Source organism: Puntigrus tetrazona, chromosome 6, assembly GCF_018831695.1.
Source record: "Puntigrus tetrazona isolate hp1 chromosome 6, ASM1883169v1, whole genome shotgun sequence".
Classification (NCBI taxonomy): Eukaryota; Metazoa; Chordata; class Actinopteri; order Cypriniformes; family Cyprinidae; genus Puntigrus; species Puntigrus tetrazona.
Genome location: NC_056704.1, coordinates 8095101 through 8121959, shown reverse-complemented (window position 1 = coordinate 8121959; position 26859 = coordinate 8095101). Strand labels below are relative to the sequence as shown.

Here is a 26859-nt window from a genome sequence, read left to right as displayed (position 1 = left end):
TTGGAAGTTTGTTTAGATCATCTGGTGAATAAAAACTGATATAAACAGCTTGCCCTGTAATAACAGATCATTCAGTGGAATTAAGGTAAGACTTTCACTATTGTCTATATGTCTGACTGGGTGTTTATCTCTTCAGACTAAAATGTAAATTATTATTATGTCTACTGCTGAATAAGACACTTATTGTCATACGCTTGTCATCAGATGAGCAGATGTAAGTGTGAGTGTGGAATTTGGCTTGGCTCAGCCTGACCTTTTAAAAGTCAACTCATAGCAGGTGGTATCAACTTACTCTAGCTATGTTTATTCATTCTATATTCATAACTCGTGCCTTACACTCCCTCTCATTGCTTCATCATGCCTTCCTCCTCACATAATTGTATGCGTTTTCGGCTTCTTCCACCGTTATTCCTGTCCTTTGACTGACCAGGTGTTTCCGGTGCTCTTTTAAGCAGGTGGGTACCAGGCTTGTCATTTCTATGTTTTATTTATAGGCCCAATTAACATGTCTTTTTCATGGAGTGTCAAGCTAACTAGGGGGTGTCACCCAAACATGCTGTAATTGCCTGGCCCATTTCCAAAGCTCACATTCATAGCCACGCCAAAACAATTCTACGGCGAACTTTGAACTAAGCTAAAGCTACAGTTCCACATGATTTCAAATGTATCCAGTCAGAGCCGACCTGCATTTAAATTTGTTCCAGTAAACAAAAAAGGCACGGGATTAAGTAGGGAAATGTATGGCTTCACCACGAATTGGTAAGCAGATTTACTGGTTCAAATCTTTGTCAGGACAGCTCCTCTGGTCGTTTCTGTGGTAAACAGAGCAGGGTGCCTGCTCAAAGGATCTGCTCTGGTTAACCACTTTCTCTCTACCTGGCGAGACTTGAGAGTATGCAAAGATTGCTAAGGCCTCATCAGCAACATTGCACAATCCACCACAGTGCAAAACAGTTGAGCAGTATTTAACAAGGTACATGACGGCAAATGACAAAGTGCACTAATGTCAGACTTTTGGAGGCTTCTTCGCTGTGAATGAATACAACAACAAAAATATATATAAACCGTGACATCATTTTGTCAGACGTAAAAGTCCTAAAAGAATGTCAAAGGTGTTCTATATTTAACTGCATCAGTCATCCAAAAACTGTCACCTGAGAATTCAAAAACGCCTCTGAAATCTTTAGTCAAAAATGAGAAACACTCTCTTTTTGTAAAGACTGAGATGGGGTGTCAAATTTCAAGTACTGTAATTTGCATGCTAGCAGACAGGAACAGGAAGCCTGCTTTAAAATGCTTTAAAGTACCGATGCGTGTTTTAGAATCTCAACTGACATTTTTAAAGAATCACAAACATGACACATATATGGTACTGTAGAAATTTTTTTGACATTGGTATTGATACCAATATCTTGACTTCAGTTACCTAAAATATTGTTTTTTACAGAAAACTGGTACTGAACATATGAGAAGAGTAAGAGCATTAGGTGATCATCTAACTACACAAATATACTAAATAAGAAACAACAAAGTTTAATATAACATACATAATATCGATACACATGATATCCACCAGATGGTACTTAGGACAACATACTGTAACTCATAACATACAGTACCTAGGCCAGATCAGCATTTTCATTTAATCTAAATAAATAAATAAGATTATAATTCATTAAATTAGAACTATATAAGATCTATTAGTAGTTTATTCAATCAGAACTATATAAACTATATACAGTATAATACGGTAATAACAGGATTTATGCCTTCATATCTAACACACCAAACATAAAAACGTTAACCGAATCATGAAGATTTTTCTGCCAAGTTCACAAGCAAACATCATAAACTACGGTTTAAAGATCGGCCTCCCAAGCACAAGCAAACAGTCTAAGACTAAGAAGAGACAACTCTATTACAGTTGAGTATCTTTATTTGTATTTAAGGGCTAAAAACTTTTTATTAATATTAATTTAACAATAAAAGCTACACTGCCCTCATTTCATTAAACCTGCAAAGCAGGGGAATTCCCAAAATGCATGCTATTTTTTTCTTTCTTTCTAATATTCAAGAGGGATTGAACAAAGGGCTTTGAGTGGAAGCTTTGAGCAGACAAGCTGTTTGCGTCCGTGTTGTTAGCTCAGTGATGCTCAGCATTAAGGACATCCTAAAGATCAGGCCTCCAGTGTGCTGAGGAAGCTAATGGATTTGTAATGGAATCAATGAGGCATGGAGATTTTCTATTAGAAAAGCCTGCTACACACACAACAAACACAGAGAAAGAGAGCATTCTTATAATCAACACTGATCCACAGCGCCATAGACGCAGAAGAAGCTTCCGGAAGAACGTGGCCACAAAAACACAACAAAACAACTTACTGGAAGAGAAGTCCTCAAAGAAGTCATTAGTATATCACACATCTGTGCACTGAAATATAGGAAACATTCAAATGTTTATCAATGTAAAAATGAAATATAAGCATTCTTTTTTTTGATAAATTAGATTAAGGGTGCATTTACATCTGTAGACTGATTGCTTTGTTCAGAAACAGGGATTCAAATTATTATTATTTTTTTTTTTAAATAATTTCTGGATTTCTGCTCATAGCTGTCATTCATCAATATGGAAGTATGACAGCTTTGAGGGCTTATTGTTGGGTTTTTTGTAGCGGTCATTATATTCGTTTTATATCCAGGATTCGTAAGCAAAACATAGTTAAAATGCAATATCGGACTGAATGTTTTGGAGCCAATCCGAACCAAATGAACCAAGGGGGAAAACACAAGGTTCCCAAACAACAGGCCAGGTGTGAAATCACCCTAAAAAATGCAAAGGTTGGGCTTTGTGTAGGCCTTAATATAAGCGCGAATGATACAATCGATGTGTCCTGCAGCAAAACATCAAAGACGACAGGAAATGCATTAGATGAGATCACATTACATGCAACACTGATTTTTTTTTTTTTTTGTTACGTGACAAGAGAATGAGAACGGGGATATTAATGTCTTATATATATTAGTGCTGTAAAACATTTAAAAGATATTATTAAATTAATTGCAATTCCAATTTGCGTTAAAATTTGAATGATGATGGAGAACGTATGCACTGCATACTCACGTAGAAGATACATACATACATACATATATAAAAGATATATACAAGATATATACAATTGTTCTCACATCAAAGGTACAAAATTGTTGTTTCATGCATGATTGGTTGCTGTTTGAACTATTAAGCATATCAATAAGGCTCTAATTGGTTGCAATCATTGCGGCTGTTACAAAATTATCAAACATAACAGAGCAGGAGGCAGACTACCTTTGCTGTTTTATTAACATAAAAGCTCATAAAAGAGTGGATTTTAAGTGTGAATCTTAAAGACGATGAGATTTAAAGGTGATCCGAGTTTTTATATTAAGTTCACAAGTTGGAAAAGGCTTAGCAACTCTTTGTAAAATTAGTAGAAATAAATTAGTTCATTGAGCTATGTGCCTAGCCATTTTTAGAAATTTATATAAATTTTATGTTATCAATTTTAAAATCAACAGATGAAGAGAGGAGGAAATTTAAAGGTGAGTTTTATGCTTGCATTTAAGAGAGTTAGCAGATTCGGCTACATAAGGAGCTTAAAATATCACCATCTTGTGATGTTGAGTGCCAGAATCATAGTAATACAGCCTCAAATTAGAAATATAATTGTATACCCGATTTTACTGCCTGACAAAAAAAAAAAAAAAAGATGACAGCTGTGGTAAAACACCATAAACTGATTCGACTGATCATCAAGCGATCATCAAAAATGCTTGAGTTTGCACACTTCTTATTAGAAAAGATTCAATAAAGTATTGTCTTTTGTTGTTATGGGCATATCTAAAGTTTTATTGCATCTCACAACTTGTTTATGAAATCATGCTTGTGTGCATGTGCGTAAAAAAAAAACAACAACTGACGATTTATATATAATCATGTGTTACTGTGCATTGTTGTGATTAGCTGGACTAGTGACTAGTTGTAACGTTAGCTGGAATAATAAAAAAGCTGTAAACTTTCTTGCCTGATGAAACCGAAATGCATACATCTTCATCATGATTAGAAAGACACAGTCTGTCCTTAGCATACACATGACATCTGATTCACCTCATAGTAACAATCCTGTCAGATCGTCCATCCTTGTGAGTGTACAGTTCGGCCGATTTAGTTTGGACGGGCAAAGCAGAGAAAGGGGAGGTAACCTTTAACCATATGACGACAAAGATGATGAAGAAACAGTGCTGGTCTCAGGGGTAGCACAGCATTTTTGAGAAATCCTGTAAGTAGTAAGTTAAGTTGATCAAACTTATACTGCATCCTCAGCTGTGGTACAAATTGGCAACATTTTAGTTCTATAAGTGCCCTGTTGGAAAATGTCAGATTTCAAACTGTAAATCCACACTAATTATCTCAAATGTATATATCTGATTGGGTCCATTTCTTACAATTATTATATCTAAACTCTGTAAAAGTATTTTCTCCACTTATGAAACAACAATTGAAACAAGAAGACTGCCTGTGCCGTTCCACTGCCTGTGGATAATTTCTCAGTGTTGAGAGAAATGATAATGAACAACTGTCACCCTTGACATATGAACCTTTCCAAGAGCACATAAACTACTAAATGAATTACATCCTCAAAATAGTCTACTGCAGATTCAACCTGACAAAAGACAATTGCATGTGAATGGTCTACAGTAGGTGTGAAATAATGTTTGTTTGTAAATAGGGTTGTGTCCATAGACAATAGTATCATGTATCGACGATAGTCAGAGATATTGCCAATACCAGAAGTCTTTATCAATAGTCAAGACAATATTAGGCTCAATCACCTATTAAAGTATAAAACTATTATTATTATTATTATATTATTTTTGGTCTATTATTATCGAATTGCGCTGCTACTTCACCTCAGTGCCGCACATATACGCAAATGAAAACTTTCCTCTTCATTGGAAATATTTTAAAAATACACAACAAAATTTAACTGCAGAGTGATAAACTTTTATTTACAAATTATGTCAAGAGTGCTAAAAGAGACATCTTTTAGACATCCTTTCTTTAACAGCTATGAATGAACATGACTAAACTGCATAGGCAACATCTCGTTTTCTTTACAGCAACAAAAACATTGATTCGTTAGCATTGTTATAATAAAAAAATATGCAGTTATTAAATTATCAGTCTAAAACAGGGCTCGTCGTAGGACGTAATTTAGCTTTAGTCCAAAAATAGAAATAGGCTACCTGAAAATACTTTCCTTTATGTCTAATATTTATTGTTAAACTGTTGGTCTTTAAAATAAATATGAAAAAAAGACCATATTGCATAAACCTTATTTGTAATGCTGAAAAAAATATTGGTTTAATAACAAGTGGCACAGTAAATGATTTTGAAAAAAGTATTGAATCTAAATGTGCCAAGAATCCAGTTAAATCTACACTACATTGCAAATGACAATTGATTAAAACAGCGACATCTAAAAAAAAATATTCAATTAAAGCTGTTAATTATATCTGTAGAAATGATATAATGTACAGCAAAATTTATGTAATGATGCATCCTGAGCCCGTTAAAAATCAATGATAAAATGCAATGATATAAGTCACAATACAATTAGTGGTGAGGGTTTAGTACTGACTGCGTTCAGAAAAGTTTTCTTTAATGAGTGGCATTGATATAACAAACAAAGCATTTATCTTTATCTTTATTTGCCAGTCAGAATACGCCTCAAGCTTGTTCTATGTATGTGCGTGTATATGTGTAATAACAGGAAATCCTTAGAGCTTTTTACTCAAGACAGATGTGTGTTGCTATGCCCTCTCTAAGGAACTGGGTATTCATTTACAGATGAAATGCAGAGACCTCTCAAGGTCAGTAACACAAGGATATATGCAATGCTTTCACTCCTGCAGTTTCAACTAATCACAATGAACCAGGCTGTGTGAGTGTGTGCATGTTTTGACCTTCACAACCTATGTTCAGACTTTAAACACTGGGAAACTGAGCATGCGATTTAATCATTTACACACAAACTCTGGTCTATGCACAGATTTTGTAAACACTTCTCACTGAGAATGCATTCCACAGTTACAGTATGACAGTCGTCCATGCTGTGCTCTATAAAAAGGAGTGTCTCAGAAGCTTGAATGACATTCTGACATTATCTCTGGTTACTCCACCACTACACTACATGTTGAGAGTTCTCTCACTCTCACTCACATGCACACACACACAACATTTACAAGTATGCATATTTATGGTAATGTATGCACACTGGACATCAAATAAACCAGTATTTTGATACAAAAACAAACCAGCCTAGAGTACCAGCAGTCCTGATTCATTACATCTGTGTTTCTTATTAACCATTAGCTAACTACTAATAAAAAAATTTCACATTTCCCAGTAATAAGGATGAATAATTAGGGGGACAGTCTTCTAACAATTTGCATTGATTCACAAATGTCTAAAAAAGGTTTTCTATGCAACTTTATATTGTGTCTTTGATACCTGTGTACTTACATAGTAACTAGATGTGTACATGGTATATAACCACAGTGTAAGAAAATTTGTGACATTTTTTTTCAATTTGTGAATCGATGCAAATCGCTTGAAGACTGAATCATGATTCATATGTGAAATGTCTTGGTTACATATGTAACCCTTGTTCCCTGATGGAGAAAGCAAAAACATTATGTTAAGACGACAGACTGGGGTCTTGCTTGGAGCCCTGATTTGTTCTGATTAAGAGAAAACGGCAAAGAAATTTGGCAAGTGGATAACTAATCCTGAGCCACTTCCAGTCACACGATTATAAATTGGTGACAGGTGTACCCACTCATCAGGTTTTGCTGAGGAGCCGAGAACTGGTCCCAGGCCCTCAGCGATGGTTCAATGTTGTAGCTAGGGGAAATAATGTCTCCGTTCCCTCCATAAGGGAACAAGGGTTTCATACATATCAGAGACATTCCCTATCTGTCAGTCACTACGAGTTATGTTGTGACGACAGACTGGGGTCCATGGAAAACACTACAACCTGAACCCCATCACAACCTTATGGCACTGCAAATGCTGACAAGCAACAAGTGTCAGAGAAATGCTATGCAAAGGTTGTAGCCTTTCCATCGCTCCAGAGCAATTTCAACGACCTTGGTACCCGCAGGGACCACAGCTAAGTGCATTGCTACTGGAGGAGCCAAACCATTGTTTCTATAGAAAAAGGATTTCAACCTTCAATTCTCTGCTATTTGTTGTTATAGTTTGACAAATATTATGAGGAAGCAAGCCTTCCAAAGAAGGACACTACGGAGACCACACCCTGCCCGAAAGGAGGTGACATGTGGAGACTCTGATATGGACTGATCCAAGGTTCTATCCAAAGAAGGAGAGAAATGTCACACACACGTCAAGAAATGTCAAGAAATGTCAAGAAATGACATCAGAGGCAGTTTTAAAGGGAAGACACAGATTTATCAAGAGGGAAACCTTAGTGTGGAAAATGCACATATGGGATTACCCGTAGAGAATCAGCCAGATGGACACCAATTCAGGTACAGGGGCTGACCATAGACCTGGGCAAGCAATGTTGCTACTCTGCCTGGCATGAGACGACACTGCTTGCCTTGGGTCTGGTAGGCCAAGACGATGGCATCCACTTTCCAGTGAACCAACCTCTGCTTGGAGACTGACTTCCCTTCCTGCTGCCCTTCATAACAAAGAGCAGCTCGGAACTTCTGTCCATGTATATGCGCAGGGCCCTTATGGGACACAGCAATTCCAAGGCTAGATCTTCCTCCTCCAGGGGCAGTGCTTGCAAGTTCACCCCCTGATAGCAGAAAGGTGTGGTGGGGACCTTGGGCATGTATCCAGGCAGGACTTGATGGAAGTGAGCACAGTCAGGAGTGCTGTTTTAGCAGACAGGAACTTCAGCTTGACTGACTCCAGCGGCTCAAAGGGACCCCTATGAAGCCCAGCCAGGATGACAGAGAGGTCCCAGGAAGGCACTAGGGGTGACCTAGAAGGATTTAACCTCTTAGCACCCCTCAGGAACCTCATGATGAGATCACGCTTTCCCAAGGATCAGCCATCCACTGCATCATGATGGGCTGCAATTGTAGACATGTACACTTTCAAGGTGGAGGGTGACAGCTTACACTCCAACTTCTCTTGCTGGAAAGAAAGCACTACTCCAATAGTGCATCTTCGGGGGTCTTCTCAGAGAGAAGAACACCAGCTCAGGAACAGACTCCACTTCAGTCCGTAGGCCTGCTTCATAGAGGAAGGTATAGCCTGAGCGATTGTGTCCACCACAGGCTATTGCAGGCCACTCAAGTCTGCCGTGTCCAGTCCAGGAGCCACACACAGAGGTTCCAGAGATCTGGAGATCTAGGAAAGGAGCCCTTTCCTTAGAGGTATGCACAAGGGAGGGCTGTCACAAGCAGCATGAGTTCCGGGAACCAGATCAAAATGGGCCAGTATAGTGCAACCAGCAAGACCTGCTCTTTGTCCTTCCAGATCTTGCAAAGAGTTTGTACAAGCAGGTTCACTGGGGGAATCGCATACTTGCGCAGCACCTGAAGCCAGCTCTGCGCCAGTGCATTTGTGCCAAGGGGGGCCTTGTTCAGGAAGTAAAATAGCTGGCAGTGGGAGGATTCTACCTGGGTTTCTTTGAATCGACTCCAAATCAGCTGGAATCTTCTTGGGATGGAGTAACCATTCTCCAGGGAACGTAAGCTCTGCTCATGGCATTGAAGCCGGGACGGGTGACAGCAGAAGGTGGCTCTCTACCTTGGAGGATAGAGAGGCGAGATCGGAGCACTCTCATGGGCATGGCCTCGCAATAAACCAGAAACTGAAGGCAATGCTCATAGCTGATGTTGTTTTCAGTGTCGTAACGCCACTGAGAACAACTTTTGTTTCCAGCTTTTTCCTCGTTCCTAGCAGCAGTGAGCTTTGTGTAGGAGCATGCAGATGCTTGGCTAAAAAGCAAAATCTGATGAGGTCAGTTTACACCTGTCGTCTATTTATACCCGTGTGACGGGGAGTGGCTCAGGATTAGTTAACTACTTAGTTAACAACAGTTTCTCTTAATCAGAGTGAATCAGGGCTACAAGCAAGACCCTAGTCTGTCGTCACAACATAACTCGTAGTGACTAACATATAGGGAATTAATTTTTTCCCTCCTCTAATGAAAAGGGACAATTTTAGTACACTATCCAATTTTCAAACAGTTAAAGATTACTGCTAACACAAACTAAAAAAAAAACATAACTGAAAGCACATCACAGATGTTGATTGAGAGCTGAAGGACACAATTTCTGCACCGCTGTAAAACTGTAAAAACAAACAATGCTTTCAAAACACCTTTCTAAAATACGTCACTAGTCAGTTAGTGATTGAAAGGGAAAAAAATAAAGAAAGAGCTCACCCTCAGCTCACGTATGAATAGTTTACTTATACTTCTCTCTGCACACCAAACTGTGATAAGAGCACCAAAAAAGAACACCAAAAAAGTTGCATACTTAAAGTTATTTCAACCTTCGATATTCTTTTAAAATAAATTGTTTGATGTAACACCTTTTGCAAAAATAGCAAAAAATATTTTATTAAGTAAGCCGTGATACAAACTGAATAGATCCACTGTTTGTGTGTGTATTTGCATACTCACGTCTGTGTCTGGCCCTTTATCAGCTCCAGGGCATGAGAATGTGACAAATTCATGGCAACGTTTATGGACCACAAAACAGCACACTGACAGAGAGAGAAAGAAAGAGAGAGATGTGTTACATTTACAAAATCCCACATAACTGTACAATACTGGTAAATAAAAAATATAAGAGGAAACAGTCCTAAAAAATGTTAACTCTGTTACTCTTCCTGCTTCCTGTGCGTATATGTGCATTCTATACTGCAGCAAAGCTGAGGAAGATAATAATAATAAAATAGTAATTTAATAATGTACAAGTGTAAATTAGTGGACTACAACAGACTGTGTGAAATCAACACCAGTATCATATTTCAAAGAAAAAAAATATTGCATTATATATAACAGATTACATATTCTGGAAGTTTCTATTATATCCACTGTACAGAGAAAGACATCACAGGCATACATACATAAAAAAATCATGTTGTATTTATGTTTGTTTATCATGTTGGCAATATGACTACAATCTTACATGAGGATACGAGTCATTAACTGTATTTAATGATAGTGATATTACAATATAATTGTTTTTGCTTGAATAAAGGACAGACATGATACCAATTTGTTAAATTTCACAATTATTGATTATTGATCAATTATTGAAGTCACAGCAAAAACAAACAGCCTAATTGATTTAAATACTAAGCAGCAGGAAGAGCTTAAGCCTGCCAAAAGACAAGTAGACAATCTTAATTACTAATTATAAGCAATAGAATGAATTAAATCAATAAATCAAATGTACAAATAAATTAATCAGTGCTTTATACCAATAGAACTGTATCAAATGTAAAATAAATGCATAGAATAAATATAAAGAATATAAAGACCTAATACCAGATATAGTATAGTATCACCATTTACTATTACTACAAATACTATTTTTGCCCCTGAGTTTTTGGCCGTTCAATCAAAACAACCCATAAAAAGAGAATAAGTCATTATATAAAATAAAGTCTCCTTTATTTGCTTATTGTGTTTGAACCATTAAAATTCATGCTGTTCACAGAAAACGTATGAAAAGTCATTAATAGTTCAATCTTTTCTATTTAATGTATTTTTTAATGATGACTATTGAACAAACAATTAAAAACATTTCTTGGTAGTTGGTAATGTCACTGTATTTTAAGTAGTTAAACTCCCAGGTTTGATATTAGAGAATAATTTAAGTTGAATGTGTAAAAAAAAGCATTATGGCAAAATATATATAAATTAGTATTGTCAAAACATTTATCCCAATTAATCGTGATTAATCTATTCCAAAATAAATGTTTTTTGTTTACATAATATATGTACGCGTACTGTTTTATACATACTATTTATCATGCATATATAAACACATACAAGTATACAAGAGCCTTCAAAAAATTGTAATATCGTGAAAAAGGTTTTTTTTTACATTTCAATGTAAAACACTGTAAAACTTTCATACATTTGAATTAATTAAATATATCGTAAAACAAGTAATGTAAAACACAAGTAAAACTAGTTTGTTTTTTTTTCATTTTGAAGATTACAACTTATAGCTCATTAAAGTCAAAAAAATTATTTTTTTATTATTTTAGGAACAATAATAAAAAAATGCTTTAAAGTATATTTATTTATGCTTTCAATACTTGGTTGGGGCTCCAGCATCAGTGAAGGGTAGCGTGGACGAGATCAGCCTGTGGCTCTGCTGAAGCACTATTGAGCTAAAGCTCTGGTTTGTTGGATCCACTATTTCTCATCTTTCTCTTGAAAATATCCCATAGATTGAATATGAGGTTTAGGTCAGGCACGTTGGCTGGCAAATCAAGCACAGTAATATTATGGTCAGCAAACCACTGTGGGCAAGTGCTAAAGTCCTGCTGGAAAAGTGAATCTGCATATCCATGAAGCTGTTGAGGAGATGGAACTATAAAGTGCTCCAAAATCTCCTGGTAGACAGCTGCATGGACTTTGGATTTGATAAAACACAATGGACCAATACCAGCAGACATCACAGCACCCCAAATCTTCACTGACTTCAGAAACTTTAAACTGGACTTCAAGCAGCATGGATTCTATTCTATTCCAAAATAAAATGTAATATTTACTTTTATCTGTAAATAAGTCTTTGGACCAATGAGCAACAATCCTGTTCTTTTACTCCTTAGCCTGGGTTTGGTAGATATTTTTCTTAAATATATTCATCCATATTTGTGTGTAGATAATAAATATAAAACTTCTCTTTTGGAGGATTAATCGTTTGACAGCACTAACATAAATAATATAATGAACAAGTGTGTGTGTGTGTGTATATGTATATATAGAGACATTAAAAGGGAAATGCAGGTGACATACACTTTTGCAAGAACAAGTCAGATATCTGGCAGCTCAGTGGGTAGCACTGTCACCTCAGTAATGTTTCCCCATAATTCAAAGACATGCAGGTCAAGTGAAATGAGACATCAAAATTGCCTGTGGGTGTGAGTGTGAAAGTGTGTATGTCTGTGTTAGCCCTGTGATAGACTGGCCATCTGTCCAGGGTATTTCCCTGCCTATGGCCCGAGACGCTGGGTAAGCTCCAGCATCCTACAAAGGACAAGCGTTTTGAAAAATGGATGGATGCACATCAGACATTGGCTGCACACCAAAACAAAGAAAGTATAGGCCTTACAGTTGGTGTTGCATAAGAATATCTAAAAAAATTAAGCATTACAAAATTGCTGTCAGAGAATTAGACATCAGTGTCACAATAACTGTGATGTCTCATTCTGATATGACCGTTGTGGCAGTCAAAAAGCTGAGGGAATGATAACACAAATAGTCATATTTCAAATCACTGCTGATCTCAACCACATTCACATCAGAATATAAATATAAATGTCCTGCTCCCCTCCACATCATGAAAGGCAAAAATGAAATAACACTTTAACGCATTTTCTGTTTTGTGTTGTGTGGGCTGCTCTCTGGCTCTGTCTCAGTGGCCCTGAACCACTGTACAAATGGAATCTGCATAGATGTGTCTATGTGCCAAAACGATCAGACATAAATGATAAATACTGTTATGGAATAATGAAACTTGTCATATCTGTACAGGTATTACTTTTAAGTGCACATTTAACAATCTTTACTTCAAGCCACTTGTAGAATAATTCCTTATTCACATTTGCAGCAAAAGAAAACAAATACATTTTGAATTTCTAACAGAGGCAAATGGTAATGAACAAATTGTTGTTTAATTAGCTTATTTGTAAATATGTAATGTTTATAATGATTATTAGCCTTTGTTAACAACTTTATTTTAACCATGCACATACACTGTAGTTGTTATTAGTAAAGTAATGGAAAATACAATAAATAAAGGTAATATCCTACTTTTTATGAATTGCATTGACAGTAAGTGTGTGTGTGTGTGTGTGTGTGTGTGTGTGTGTGTGTGTGTGTGTGTGTGTGTGTGTATATATATATATATATATATATATATATATATATATATATGGTATATATATATGGTTTTCATGTTCTATGGAAATGTAACGTACATTCATGTGTAAAACAAACAAATACTTATGGAAACATGTTTAAATATGCTGCACCAGTTATGGCTAGGATACAATGATTGAAAAGAAAAGTATAAAAACACTAATAGAATTATTAGAATTTAATTTAACACCAAATTCTTTACATATAAGCTAATTAATCAATCATTTATAAATTACAGTGACAGGGAATACATACAAACTAAAAGTTTACACGCTAAAAAAAATACTTCTACTTCTATATAAAGTGTTACCACATAGACTGCTGAAATGTTACAATTTCACAGGAAACTGCATAATCCTTATCACTATAACTATCACATATAGCATCGGAAGTCTTTTTTTTGTGTTAGCACTATTCAGACAAAGCTGGAGGATAATTTAAGAATAAGTGTATGATTGTTCTTGTATTTGCATAGTCTCTCCATTGCTTCTGTAACTGAAGTGTAAAGCTGGACTGTGAGCTCTGGCACTCCTCAAATCCATTCAGCTGTGTAAGCTTAACAGGAGAGATTAACACGCCTGACACCATTTATCAACACACACTCAACCACTCTGTCTCTCTCTCTCTCACACACACACACACACACACACACACACACACACACACACACAAGACACCATCCCCTAGCACTGTGGAGAATCAACAACTGGCAGATGATCTGAATGAGTTCTATTGCAGGTTTGTAAAAACACCATTCACACCTACTGCAATCCCCTCTCCCCCACACCTGCACTCCAGATCAGTGAAGATGACATGCTGTGTAAAATCCTTTCATGCTTCAAATGCTCCACTATCATCCTCGTCCCAAGGTAACCCCAAATTACTGGACGTAATGACTACAGACCTGTGGCTCTAATATCTGTGGTCATGAAATCATTTGAATCATTTGGCTTATCTAAATGACTCTGTACCCTTGCTGGACTCGGTGCAGTTTGCTTACAGAGCAAATAGGTCTGTGAATGATGCTGTCAATATAGGATTGCATTATGTTTTGCAACATCTAGACAGACTAGGGACTTATGTGAGGATCCTCTTTGTAGACTTCAGTTCTGCTTTTAACACAATTACTCCTCAAACCGAAACTGTGGATTAGCAGCTTCCTGAAAGATGGACAGCAGCTGGTGAGGCTGGGATAATTCTCATCTAGCACCCATACGACCATTACTGGAGCTCCTCATGGTTGTGTTCTCTCTCCATTGCTCTTCTCCCTGTACACCAACAACTGCACCTCTAATCACCAACCTTTGTCAAGCTCCTGAAGTTTGCAGACGACACTAGAGTCATCAGCCTCATCCAGAACGGTGACAAGTCTGCTTACAGACTGTAGGTTAAAGATCTGGCTGTCTGATGCAAACAACCTGGAGCTTAACACACTCAAAACAGTAGAGATGATTGTGGACTTCGGGAGGAAGCCCTCTGCACTCCCCCCACTCATCATCATGGATAGCACTGTGGCTACTGTAGAGTCATTCAAGTTTCTAGGCACCACAATCTCCCAGGATCTGAAGTGGTAGATTGTGTTAATGCAAAAAACTATAAAATACAAGGTACGATAATAAAACATAAAAAAGCAGAAAAAATATAATCAAAACCCAAATTAAGTAATCATGGTAAGTCATTTAAAAAAAATGGTTTTCAACAGTTTCTTAAAAATACCTAGTGTAGGAACACTTGGAACATTCAAAGGAAGCACATTCCATAACCTCAGAGCAGCATGAGAGAAGGCTCTTTGACCAATAGTTTTAATTTCAAGTAAAGCTGATAGAGAAGAAGAGGATCAGCAGAGTGAAGAGAATGAAAAGCCAAATAAGGGGGAACTAAATCACAGACATAAGAAGAAGCCAATTCATGCACCGCTTCATAATTTAAAACAAGCATTACTGGAAGCCAGTGCAAGTTACAGAGGACACCACTGCCTTGAGGCCGTGTGAATGAGAACATGTGCTGCTAAGTTCTGAATATATTGTAGCCGCTTGATAGATTTCTCTGGTGGACCAATATAAAGAGAATTACAATAATCAATTTTCAAGGTAATAAAAGCATAGATGAACCTTTCAGTAGCAGATATAGAAAGGTAATGTCTAATCCTAGTAATATTTCTGGAATGGTAAAATGCATTGATTTAGTATATAACAAATATAACAGTTTACAAGCTTGTGAAGAAGGCAATACACAGCTGTTATCCAGTTTCAAGTTAAAGCTGCTACATTTATGGATGGCTGCTGGTGTACCAATAAGAAGAACCTCCGTTTTAGAGCTATTTAGTTTTAGAAAATTGCGAAGCATCCAAACTTTTATGTCCTGCAAACATTCAGGAAGAATTTTAGAACTGTAACATCACTTTGTACAGATGTATACTTGTGTGTTAGCATAGAAATGATACCCAAGGCAATGTTTTCTAATCATTTGCCCCAGAGGAAGCATATAAATGCTAAATAATATGGGCCCCAGAACAGAACCCTGAGGAACACCTGACCGGACTAATGTCTGATTTGTTGTTTCCAAAAAAACAAACTGGGATCTCTCCATAAGGTAGAAATACAGAGCCAACCCTTTAGTCTATTAAGTAATATGAAGTGGCATACTGTGTCAAACCCTGCACTCAGGTCTAATAAAACCAAAATGGTAGAGGCAACAGAGTCAGCTCAGACCAGGAAGTCGTTCATAACACAAACCAAAGCAGTTTCAGTACTGTGCCCCTACCTAAACCCAGATTGAAAAGGCTCTAAAAGTTTGTTTAATGCCAAGTGAGAATGTATTTTTGCCATAACAACACATTCCAGGACTTTAGCCAGATAAGGAAGATTTGAGATAGGCCTGTAATAGGCCTGTTGTTAGATCAGAGGTATCACATCCAGGCTTTTTAAGGACTAGTCTGATAGCTGCAGCCTTAAGTTCACACAGAACAACTCCAGTAATGGGAGAAGTGTTAACGATATTTAATACGAGGGGACTGATTGTCAACAGACACCCCTTAAGAACAGGGCCAAGGATACATGTGGTTGAGTTCATTGTCAATACTAATTTTGAAATATCATCAGCATTAATTGTTGCAAAACTAGAGAACTAGTTGTATCAATACTCAGTGGAAAAACCTTAGGGAGCACAGAGCTAGGGGAAACCAATAGACCACAAAAAAGTAATGAAACTTGTTATACTGCTGAACAGTGGAGCATGTGGGTGACTTATTTGGCTTTAAAAACTTTGTTAATAGTTTTAAAAAATCTTGTTTGGATTTGCAACAAATTGGCTCTTGCCAATACAAAATTTAATTTTCATCGTATATGAGCTTGTGAACTGTTAGGCTGAATTTTTGTATTGCTGCTCAAATATTCCAAACATTCCTAGCTCTGAAAGCAATGCCCCTCAAATTATATTACATTAGGAGTGTCAATTGCAATCACAAATAGGTCAGATTTAAAGACAACTGCAAAGGCCTCCTCCTTTCCCAGTCAGTTGTGGGCTATTAATGTACACATAACCAGACGGAGTAGTCAAATTTAGATTTTGTCATTTTGTTGAGTTTCATAAATACAGCGTTTTTTGTTCTATGAAGTTCATGTTTCAATAAAAGGAGTTCAGAAAGAGTGTACTATATCATGTTGAGATCCAAATGCTAGAAGGATCCGCTCACCACAAAACCCAGTCAGAGTTAATGTGAAGGTGACAGTAGTTAGCAAGTGGATGCACATAATAGTAGCAACAGATCAAGCAGGTTACACCAAGTATGGTGACAAACAGAACCATACGAGTGTAGGAAGCTAAATCTAGCTCCAGTCTAGCATCCGATCAGATATACGGTATTGGGAGCAGCGATGCAGCAGTCACGAGCGATGACAAGTCACAGAACAACGCACCACAGTAAAATCCAAGTTCACAAGATGACCAGTATCAATCGCAGTGATGCAAAATAACAATTCATCAGAATTAAAACAATTTAAGACAAACAACAAACAAACAAAAACTGGACAAAGAAGTGTCCAGCACAATGCGGCAAGTTTTGTCTTCGCCCGAAGTCCCAAATGAACAAAAATTTTGACTTTGGCCCAACAGAGATTGCACTTCCTTCATCACAAAGTTTAACCTGCCACAGGAGCTGCTGAAACAGTTCTACTGCGCCATCATTAAATCCATCCTCTGCACTTCTATAACTGTCTGGTTCAGTTCAGCTACCAAAACTGACCTCAGAAGACTGCAGAGGGTAGTCAGTACTGCTGAGTGAATCACCGATACAACCCTCCCCACTCTCCAAGAACTGTACCTAATCAGAGTGAACAAAAGGGTTAAGAAAATCACTCTGGACCCCTGGCATCCAGCATACTCCCTCTTTGAACTGTGGCCGTCTGGTCCACGCTACAGAGCACTGAGCACAACAAGAATGACCAGACACAGGAACAGTCCCCCCCCAGGCAATCCAGTCATGAACACTTGATAATGCAGGATAATACACTATTATACATTATTTATTTAACACACATACTTATTTACATTTCAAATTTGCACATGTCATACCTGTCCAAACACATCATATCTGTACATACTCAAATGTATATTAAATATTGTGTTTTTCTATTTTGTACATTGTTTTGTATATTTGTATATTATTCTTTTTATGATCTGTCTTGTATTTTTGCGGTCATTCTGTTGCACTGTAAAGCTTCTGTCACTAAAACAAATTCCTCCTACGTGTAAACATACCTGGCAATAAAGCTCATTCTCATTCTAATTTTGTCTAGTGTGGACACTCCGATTGCTTGCCACTGTAATCTTGTCGCGTTGTGCGTAGTTAGGATATGGTGATTAGAAGATAAATGTTTAGTTTTATGAAACTTTTTGGTACTTTTCAATTTAGTGGGCAAAACATTGCAATGTAGACATGTGCCGGTATTCGGAAAAACAATGCATCACGAAAATGAAACAGCCTTTAGTCCCTATTGGTCTTTTAATTCTTTTGCACTTTAATATGTGTATTTTTTTACTTTAAACATTTTTGTCCATTTTTTTATTGTATTGTAAATGTTCATATTTTTATTATAATAAAAAAATATTAAACCTGTTATACTGTATTATGACAACTCTTTTTTGAAAATAAATTTCAGTATACGGTGATAAATGCATTAGCAATTAATCACAACATGAAAAACTAATAATGGCATATGCCTAATGCAATGAATGCAACACAATAATGTAGAAATAAACAAAGAAAATGAATTGCTGTTGCCATTTTTATTTGATTATATTTTAAAAGACTAAAGACATAAAACTGTAAACATTTTTAAAATGTATAAGACCCATTTGAATTTTACAAAGAACTGCTTTGGAAAAGGTCAAACATGGCAACCTCAAAGAACAGTTAAACAGTGGAGAACCTCATGACAAGCTTTACTATACTATACTTTACTAACTATACCACCATTTCTAAACATTATCTATGTTTTACTGTGGAAACACATATGCGTTACTTGTACATAAATGTAAATTTTTTTTAATTAAATCTGAAAAGGGAAGTCTACTACTATTTTTTTGTTTTTTACATTCTTACTTTTTTTAAATAATCTTTTTTTTTTAAGTTTTTTTTTTTTTATTGTGCTTTTACATGAACTGAAATTTACATTTCCATCAATAATAAACCAGCACACAAAATACATAAAAAACCTGTGCTAAACAAACTACTCACCGGGGCCTTAAAGTATGTGTGTGCAGCAGAAAACCTGTCCTTCTATTGGTATCGTGACAAGCAGATATCCTGCTGTAAAGCACATTTGCATTGGCAAACAAAAAACACACATCCACACACACACACACACACACACACACACACACACACACACACACACACACACTCACCAAAAACACGCTTCAGAGGAATAAAATTAAAATGAAAATGACCAGTGTCATGCATCAATCCCATTAGTGTCTGTATTCCTAGAAATTCCAAAATTAATTTGAAACATGAAAAACGTATATGTTACAGGGATGGTTTATTCTTCAACTGTTTGGTTTTTCACAATCTTCAAAAAACATATTTTTTGTTCAGTTGAAGAAAGAAACTCACCCAGGTTTACAAACAACTTCAGGGTGAGTAAATGATGACAAAATATTTTTTTGTCAGGTTAATGTTTCTGCGCTGCATCTCAGGAGAGATTGTGTTTCATTTTCTTCCCCACGAGGAGGGATATGACAATAAAAACACTTGACTTGACTATAATAGCGGCATTGTGGAGCTGCAAAGATAAAGCAGACCAGTCAAAAAGCGTCATACAGTAATTTAGATCGTATGTCTGTGTGTTTAAGATTATTTGTGTTTAGAAAAAAGCTCTTAATAACGCCACTTCAGTTAATTATCTATTACATTTCTGTGTCTTCTCTCTTGAGCTGCTTTACATTTGGTGTTTCAGGTCTTCTTCTGGACGTTTTCTTATTACGACTTGAGTCGCTCGTGTCTGCTGGAGTACGGTTAGATTTAGGTTCTGTGAACTGTAACTGGTGGCATTACGATTCCACCCAAAAGAGCAGAAAACACTACGCTTACTGCAGGGCACTGACACTGAGAAAAATGCACTGCTATCAGCAGCTAAGTGTTATTGGAGACACTAACTCATTGTGTGAATTGAAGGGAGCATTGAGAAGTGGCATTTCACCAGCCCACCGCTCAAGACAGAAAGACTGAAAAAATGTTATTGAGTGAATCTTGCTATTTACCATCTTACCACCAGACAGTGCTGTGTAATGATTTACTACCACATATCACACTTTGAATATATAGCACAACTCTTTTTGGTATCTCTCTAAATTACGCATGGCGAGCTGTATCAACTATAAAAACCCATTTTATTACTGAATTATTAATTTCCAGTCACAGTAGAGGGAAAAAAGAAAAATGCAATATCCGCCTTAGTGTTGCAAACTAAACACAGCACATGTGACAGTGCCATTTCCACAGAAGACCATCCTTTGACAAACATTTATACAATTTGTAAGTGTATACATCATCTTTTCGCTTTCCAATGTACAGAGACAACAATCCTTTTATCAGACACAGATAGAAGCTTCTGAGCAACCTTTTACACAGAAACAAATCTTATTATACTGAACTGTCATTACTTTAGTATTAATATAATAGTCTGTATTAAAAAATGGAAATGACGACAACAATTTTCCATCAAATCAAGGTAATCTGTTTAATTTCCTGCACAAAGCGATTTAGATGTGCTGTTCTGATGCTGTGATGCAGAACCACAAATTCAAAATCCACAGCAAGTTATCAAATGATGATTATTGACACATAAAATGTTCTCATATGTGGTGTCTTTGAGAATGATTATAGTTATAATGACAAATAAAGAAATGGTTCGCCCCAAAAAGGAACTATTGAGTTCAATTAAAGTAGACCATATGTCTTGTGCGCAGTATTCTAAGTCTTGTGAAGCCATGAAAATAGCTTTGTGTGAGAAAAGACAAAAGTTCTTTTACAATCTTTAGCTCCCTCCATCCCCCCTTAACTTTTTTGAAGTAATTTGTAGAGAAGAGCAGTGACAACAATTTTCAAAATGTGTCTTTCCAAAAAACTGTTCTTTGGAAAAATGTGTGTTGTTTTTGTTTTGAAGGTAAACTTTTCAATAACAGTTCCACCATTTGTTTACTAATCAAATCTGATATTCTAAAGAAGAAAAAAAAAGCTGACAAAAGCACAAAGTTCAACAGGTATCTAAAAGCCTAAGTTAAAGAGACCACCTTCTGCAAACAGCAGTCACGTGCTAGGTCTATACAAAGATCTGCTAAAAGCTCTGTTGAAAAAAAAAAAGTGTCTGCTCTAAACAAACAATTGGTGTCACTGTGATCCATCCCCTACTGTCCTAAAGCTGTATCTTATCAGAGAATCCGTACTAGCCACCTCCACCCTGGGCTAAAGTCTCCAGAAGCAATAAAATCTCTCTTCTCAGAAATAAAGCAAACAGATTCATACTTTCATTTTCCGAAATATATTTCTGACCAAAATATGTATAGGTTAAAAGTATTGATAACCGGATAGAATGATACAAGTTACAAAACTAATACTAAACGCTTTCAATCACAATCATTTATACAGTAGAAGCAGTTAAAAGCTAACTGCCCTTACAATGACTAAACATTTCATCCTTCCTGGATTAACAATGAATGACACGGTTTTAATCAGAAGTCCAATTTGAAAATGTTTCCTCTTTACAAAAGGGACATGTTTGTTTAAGAAGGATTTTTGGTGATTATCCATGTTTCTCTGAAAAAGGGGGAACAGTGTTCCTCAACCTCTACTGAGCTTGAGGTCAGGTCAAAATTATGTACGACGTGTGCTCTCATCTGTATTTAAAGTTTACCCATCTGATCAAAGCATATACCTTTCAAGAGCTTTTTTGGGAACTATTTTAACTCTACCCTGCATATTAAAATTACATCTAAAAACTCAATCAGTCGTGGTTTGAAATTACGCTGTCATGTCAGTTTAGATGAAAAAGTGCATAGAATACACAGAATTTGCTGGAGCATTATGAAGAGAATTTAATTTCTGACACTCTTACTGCTTGCTTTGCTTCACTATCAATCCCACAATTCCCTGCTCATGAGTGTCACTTAGCTCCCATAAACCCACATACTGTAATCATCAAATTACGCTCCGCTATTTTCAAACTGTTACTGGCTTAACTGGAGGTCAGCACTTAGTTGCGTCCTGTCTGTTCATTTGGGTCACTTCTGACTACTCAAGCAGGTCCGTCTAGCAGAGCACCCAGAACCTTCTCCAACTCCTAAGTTGGTATCTCTGAGAGGTTTTTATGAGCTGTATACTTACATACTTGCATGACAACAAACTAAATGGACAAATTAAAAGTCTCCACCTCCATTATATGGCACTTTTTACAGCCAGAAGAGTTTTGTGACATAAGCAGAGTCTAATGTATGTCCTCAACCACACAAAGGTAAGTCTGACACTAAAGTTGGAAATAACATTTCTGAGAGAGTGATGTCACCATCACTGATACTGAGTTGAGTCTGATTTTCAAAAATTCTACTGTAGATCTAGTGTCCATTTTAATTATTGTGCTTTATCACCAGAGCTATGTGACCTTACAATTTTACCCAGCAGTTGTAGATAATTGAAAGTCATTGAACCTTTGAAGATTGTCTCCTTTTCCAACATTTTCTTCTGTGTCTGGCAGGTCTCTGAAGATGTCCCTGTAAAGATGTCAGCTAAACTAAAAGTGAAATCCCAGACACATGGTTTAAATCACCCATTGGTCAGTAGAAAAATATTCCAGGCTGCAATGAGAGCTAAGAAAATTGTCTTGGCTCTACAAATAGTAAAGAGTCTGACTGACTACTAGGGCTGTGAATCTTGGTTTTACTATTTAGCTGAATTACGATTATCATTATCAACTCAATGGCCTGGTTTCACGAATGTGGCTTAGTTTAAGCCAGGACTAGGCCTTAGTTAAATTATTTAAGCTTTTACAAAAAATGCCTTAGAAGAAAACATTACAGGTGTCCATCTTGACAGAGAACAACAACACTGACATATTTTAAGATCTGTCAGAGCGAGATATTTTCATTTGAGGCAGCTCAAACAAGCATTTTAGTCCGGGATTAGCTTAAGCCCTGTCTGTGAAACCAGGAGAATACCACATTATCATTAGTCATTATTAATGCACATGGCTACATTTTCATATACATTTTAAATCAAATTTATTTTGTGCAAAAATGTAATAATTATTACTGATGACATCACAGGCAGTGGCAGCTTTAACAGGCTGCATTCAGACTAAAGCACAGATCTCTTTTGATATATAAGATGTTTTACCCTGCTCTAAAAACATAAATGACATCAGATGTATAAAAGCATTCGAAAACACAAATGCATTTAACCGCAGCCGCCATTGGATGAACATGTAACAAACAAATGCTGAGAAAATCTCTTTGCATCCGAGAATCAATTTTTTTCTCCCACCCGTACAGCACATGACTGTCAGATTTGACTTACTGTTTAGTTCACAAGCTCTGTAATGTCTGCTGCTATCAGGCTAAGTTAGGTCACCAGGACTATGGTCACAACATTTGTCCAAAGTCCTCTAAAAATTAGTGTAGCTAGATTTGACTTGACTTCCCATAGCCTGATTATATCAGGCATCTCTATCAAGTGTAACTGTGAATTGAAAAACAATTCAGCGTAAGCTAGCAGTATGGCTGTGCGAGTTAACAAGTAGAAACTAGGCGTGTTAACTAGTAACTACAACTTTTCCCTCAATAATTTGTTCATTTGCAGCTTATTGATAGCTAATAAAGTAGTTCTATCAGGACCACAATCACCAATATAACTTACTATTTGCATACATTTCAGGTTAGGGGAATGGTTCTGTTCTGGGCATACACTCACTTCCCATCCACGCAGCCTTGCATGAATAGGGGCAGGGAGAGCAGAATCTTCTGTTACCCCCTAGGGTAACAGGACAGAAACAATGTCAATGATAAACGTAGCAGATACATTTCAAGTTCTACATGATTATTTACAACATGATTCAGTGGTATAATTCAATTATGTATTCACTGCCAAGTTCTGACTGGACAAGAGGAGGAGCTGGGGATGGAGGTGGGTGATTAGTTCCTGCTGAATAATGACCAAAGGGAACTCATGAAGGGAATTATGATTGGTGTCGTGAACATAGGTAGCTGTAGATCAGTTGAGTTTCAGCTGATATAAGCATGACTAGGATGACCTGCCAGACCTATTGCGGTTGTAAAGTTTATGTATTGGGTAGGATTAGGGATGTAGAATAAGGTCATGTAGAATAAGGCATTAATATATGCTTAATTAGCACTAAGAATGGCTAATATTCTAGTGATATTCATGCTAATAAGCAACTAAAAGGTGTAACCATAAACGATCATTGTGCCCCACTCTGTTCCTTTCCTTTAAAAAGGTACATTTTCTATGTCAATCAAACAACAAAAGATAGAACATTACTCACTTTTCTTGACTGAATAACTTTAGTAGCTTTAATAAGAATTAAGGTTTGTTTAATGAATGCAGTGTTTTAAAAACAATTTAGGCTTGTTTCAGACTGGACATTCTTGATAGTACATCTCAAAATTGAAAAGATCAAAATTGAGATAATGGATTGTAATTTTGTGTTATAAGATAATGATGTGGTATTTTGAGAAGATCTCCCACTTCTACTAGCATGTAATCCACTATCCTGCACTTCTTAATTGGACAGTCGTATTTCTCTAAGAGGAATGTTGGGGGTGTTATTAATACAGTTATTGGCTGGTCCACAGGGGATAGATATCATAGATATGGCAGCCTACACTGTTAAAATCTTGCACCGATATTAAATTCTTGCATTCTACAGATACCATGGGCTAGTATGCGCCCAAGAACCAAAGAGAGGACAGAAGAGAAGAGAGAGGAAACAAAATAAGTATGTGCTCCAGTATCTGATTTATCAAGATAGACTACTTGCATGCTTCGTCACAGAAGTATATTCAGAGATTTCACAGTCCTTTCAAAAACGACTGGAGTCTGAAAGCTCAGTCACCCTCAGCCCCATCAATTGTTTGTTTTTTCCTTCATATTAGGAATCATATTGGTCATTTACATCCATTACATCTGATAAGGCAAGCTCAGGTCTTGCCTCTCCCACCTTTCTTCTAGATCGGCTCTTAGTTGCTTAAGACAGCTGGCCCTCAAGATCAGACTCCTGAGATGAGATCATTGGCCATGGGGTCAGCATTTGCATTTATCTTAGCTGTCAGATTCTCAACCTCTTGTGCCTTTACATCTGTAGAAAAAACCTGCTTATGTCAGCTTAACGGGGAGGGCTGCTACGCCATTTGTTCCCAATGAAGCCTGAGAGAGTCTCCCCATGAGCTTATAAGGTTAAACAGTTCATGCAGGTGGTATGATTCCCTGTAGCCTTGAAAGCATGATCATGATCAGGACAATGAAGGTATCATGGCCAATCTCATGGAAAACCTACAGGAATCACAATGAGCTACAAGTAATCAACCAACTATGCTGCTGAAAGAGAGAAAATGAGCCATGTTTGTCTCTGCTGTGCGAATTACATGGGAAGGGAGGGAGAAGGACTGCTTTTCACAGTAAACCTTGCTGTCAGAGAGAGGACAGATGAATATAATATACATCTAGACCGTAATGGATTGATATAACAAATTTACTGTTGTTTTTCTTTATTGAATGGACACCTATTAGTGGTATCCTGACCACATTAACAGCTACTTCAACTAGCATGTAATATGGTATGATGCTTGCTCAGAGATATGTAGTTATCCTGTTTTTTTCAAGTGTAAATGGGGAGCAGTTGTAATACGAGTAAACAGTACACAGTGAAGACAATCAGCTGGAGCCTGGTGTGTAATACAGCATTAGCAAACCACTCAAATCAAATCCCTATTGTGTTTTTTTAATTTATTTATTTGTATGTGTGTATGTTTGTGTGTGTATGTGTGGGAGAGAGAGAGAGAGAGCAAGGGAGAGAGATTGTTCTCATTATAATCTCATTATAATATTATCGCCCCTTAATCTGTACATTTCCGCCTTTCGATTTCACAAGCAACAATAGTTACCAGTCTAATGCCATGGCGAAAGTTTGAGCAAAACATGCTAACTGTTCTGTCACAGAATACTATTTAGAGTCATAGCCTCAGAGGAGAAAAGAGAACAGTGAGTTTATTGATTTATTTACTGCATATAGCTGCTGCTGTACATGTAATGTGATTTCTTTCCCAGCTGTTTTCCTTCACAGACATAACCGACTGTGTGTATAAGAACTTAGTTTACTACTCACATGCTGTGACAGCTTCTTTCTGTCCTTTGGCTTTGGTTGTATCAGAAGTTTAAACTAATATGGTGTAAATGCATGGTTTAAAATTATTTCCGCATAATAAACATGATAATCAGATGTTCTTAGCAGGTACAAGCTGTAATGGCCAGGGCATGTGAGCGGAGCAGAGCGGGAAGTGAACAGGGAGGGAAGAGTGCAAAATATAGTCGGAGCGCGGAGCAGGTTTTTATCCAAAGGCCAGAGAGATAGCTCTGTCTCACTCTGGTTTCACTCCGATACCATTCACACCACGAGTCTAGCCCATGCACAAATCCACTCAGAATTCACCTGTGCCTTCAACAATTAACAAAACTGCTAGCCTACACTTCAAAAATCGTTCGTTGTGAAGGAAGGAGAGATGGAGTTTGTGAAATATTTCCAAAAGTAAACCAACAGATCATACAGATGCACAATTCCTGTCAAAAAACGACATGATCATGAACAGAAATGATCAGATACGATGTCAGTAAGGATTCCAATTGTAAATCTAAAAAACACATAATGTGAAAACTTCACACACACCAAGGACTTATATTACATTTTGTAAAAAGGGACATGATTTGTCTCCTTTAAGAAAACATATGTTGCATTTATGTATTTATTTATTTACATATGATTACATTTAAATGAATACAAATATATACACATAAATAAGCAATTAATCGTTTAAAAGTTTTGATTAATATTTACATTAAGTCCAATATAAATATAGTAAATTATGCCTTTAATAAACGTAATTA

At 36.8% G+C, this 26859-nt stretch overlaps 1 protein-coding gene across 2 annotated transcripts in view; it reads right to left on the bottom strand.

Annotated features, from left to right (window-relative positions):
- The window catches only part of prkcaa (protein kinase C, alpha, a), a 79070-nt gene that overhangs the window by 37725 nt on the left and 14486 nt on the right, over nt 1-26859 (bottom strand). For both annotated transcript variants that reach the window (XM_043241830.1, XM_043241831.1), the window contains exon 3: nt 9708-9790. In XM_043241830.1, coding sequence (XP_043097765.1) covers nt 9708-9790 — 83 coding nt within the window. The remainder of the gene's footprint in view (nt 1-9707; nt 9791-26859) is intronic.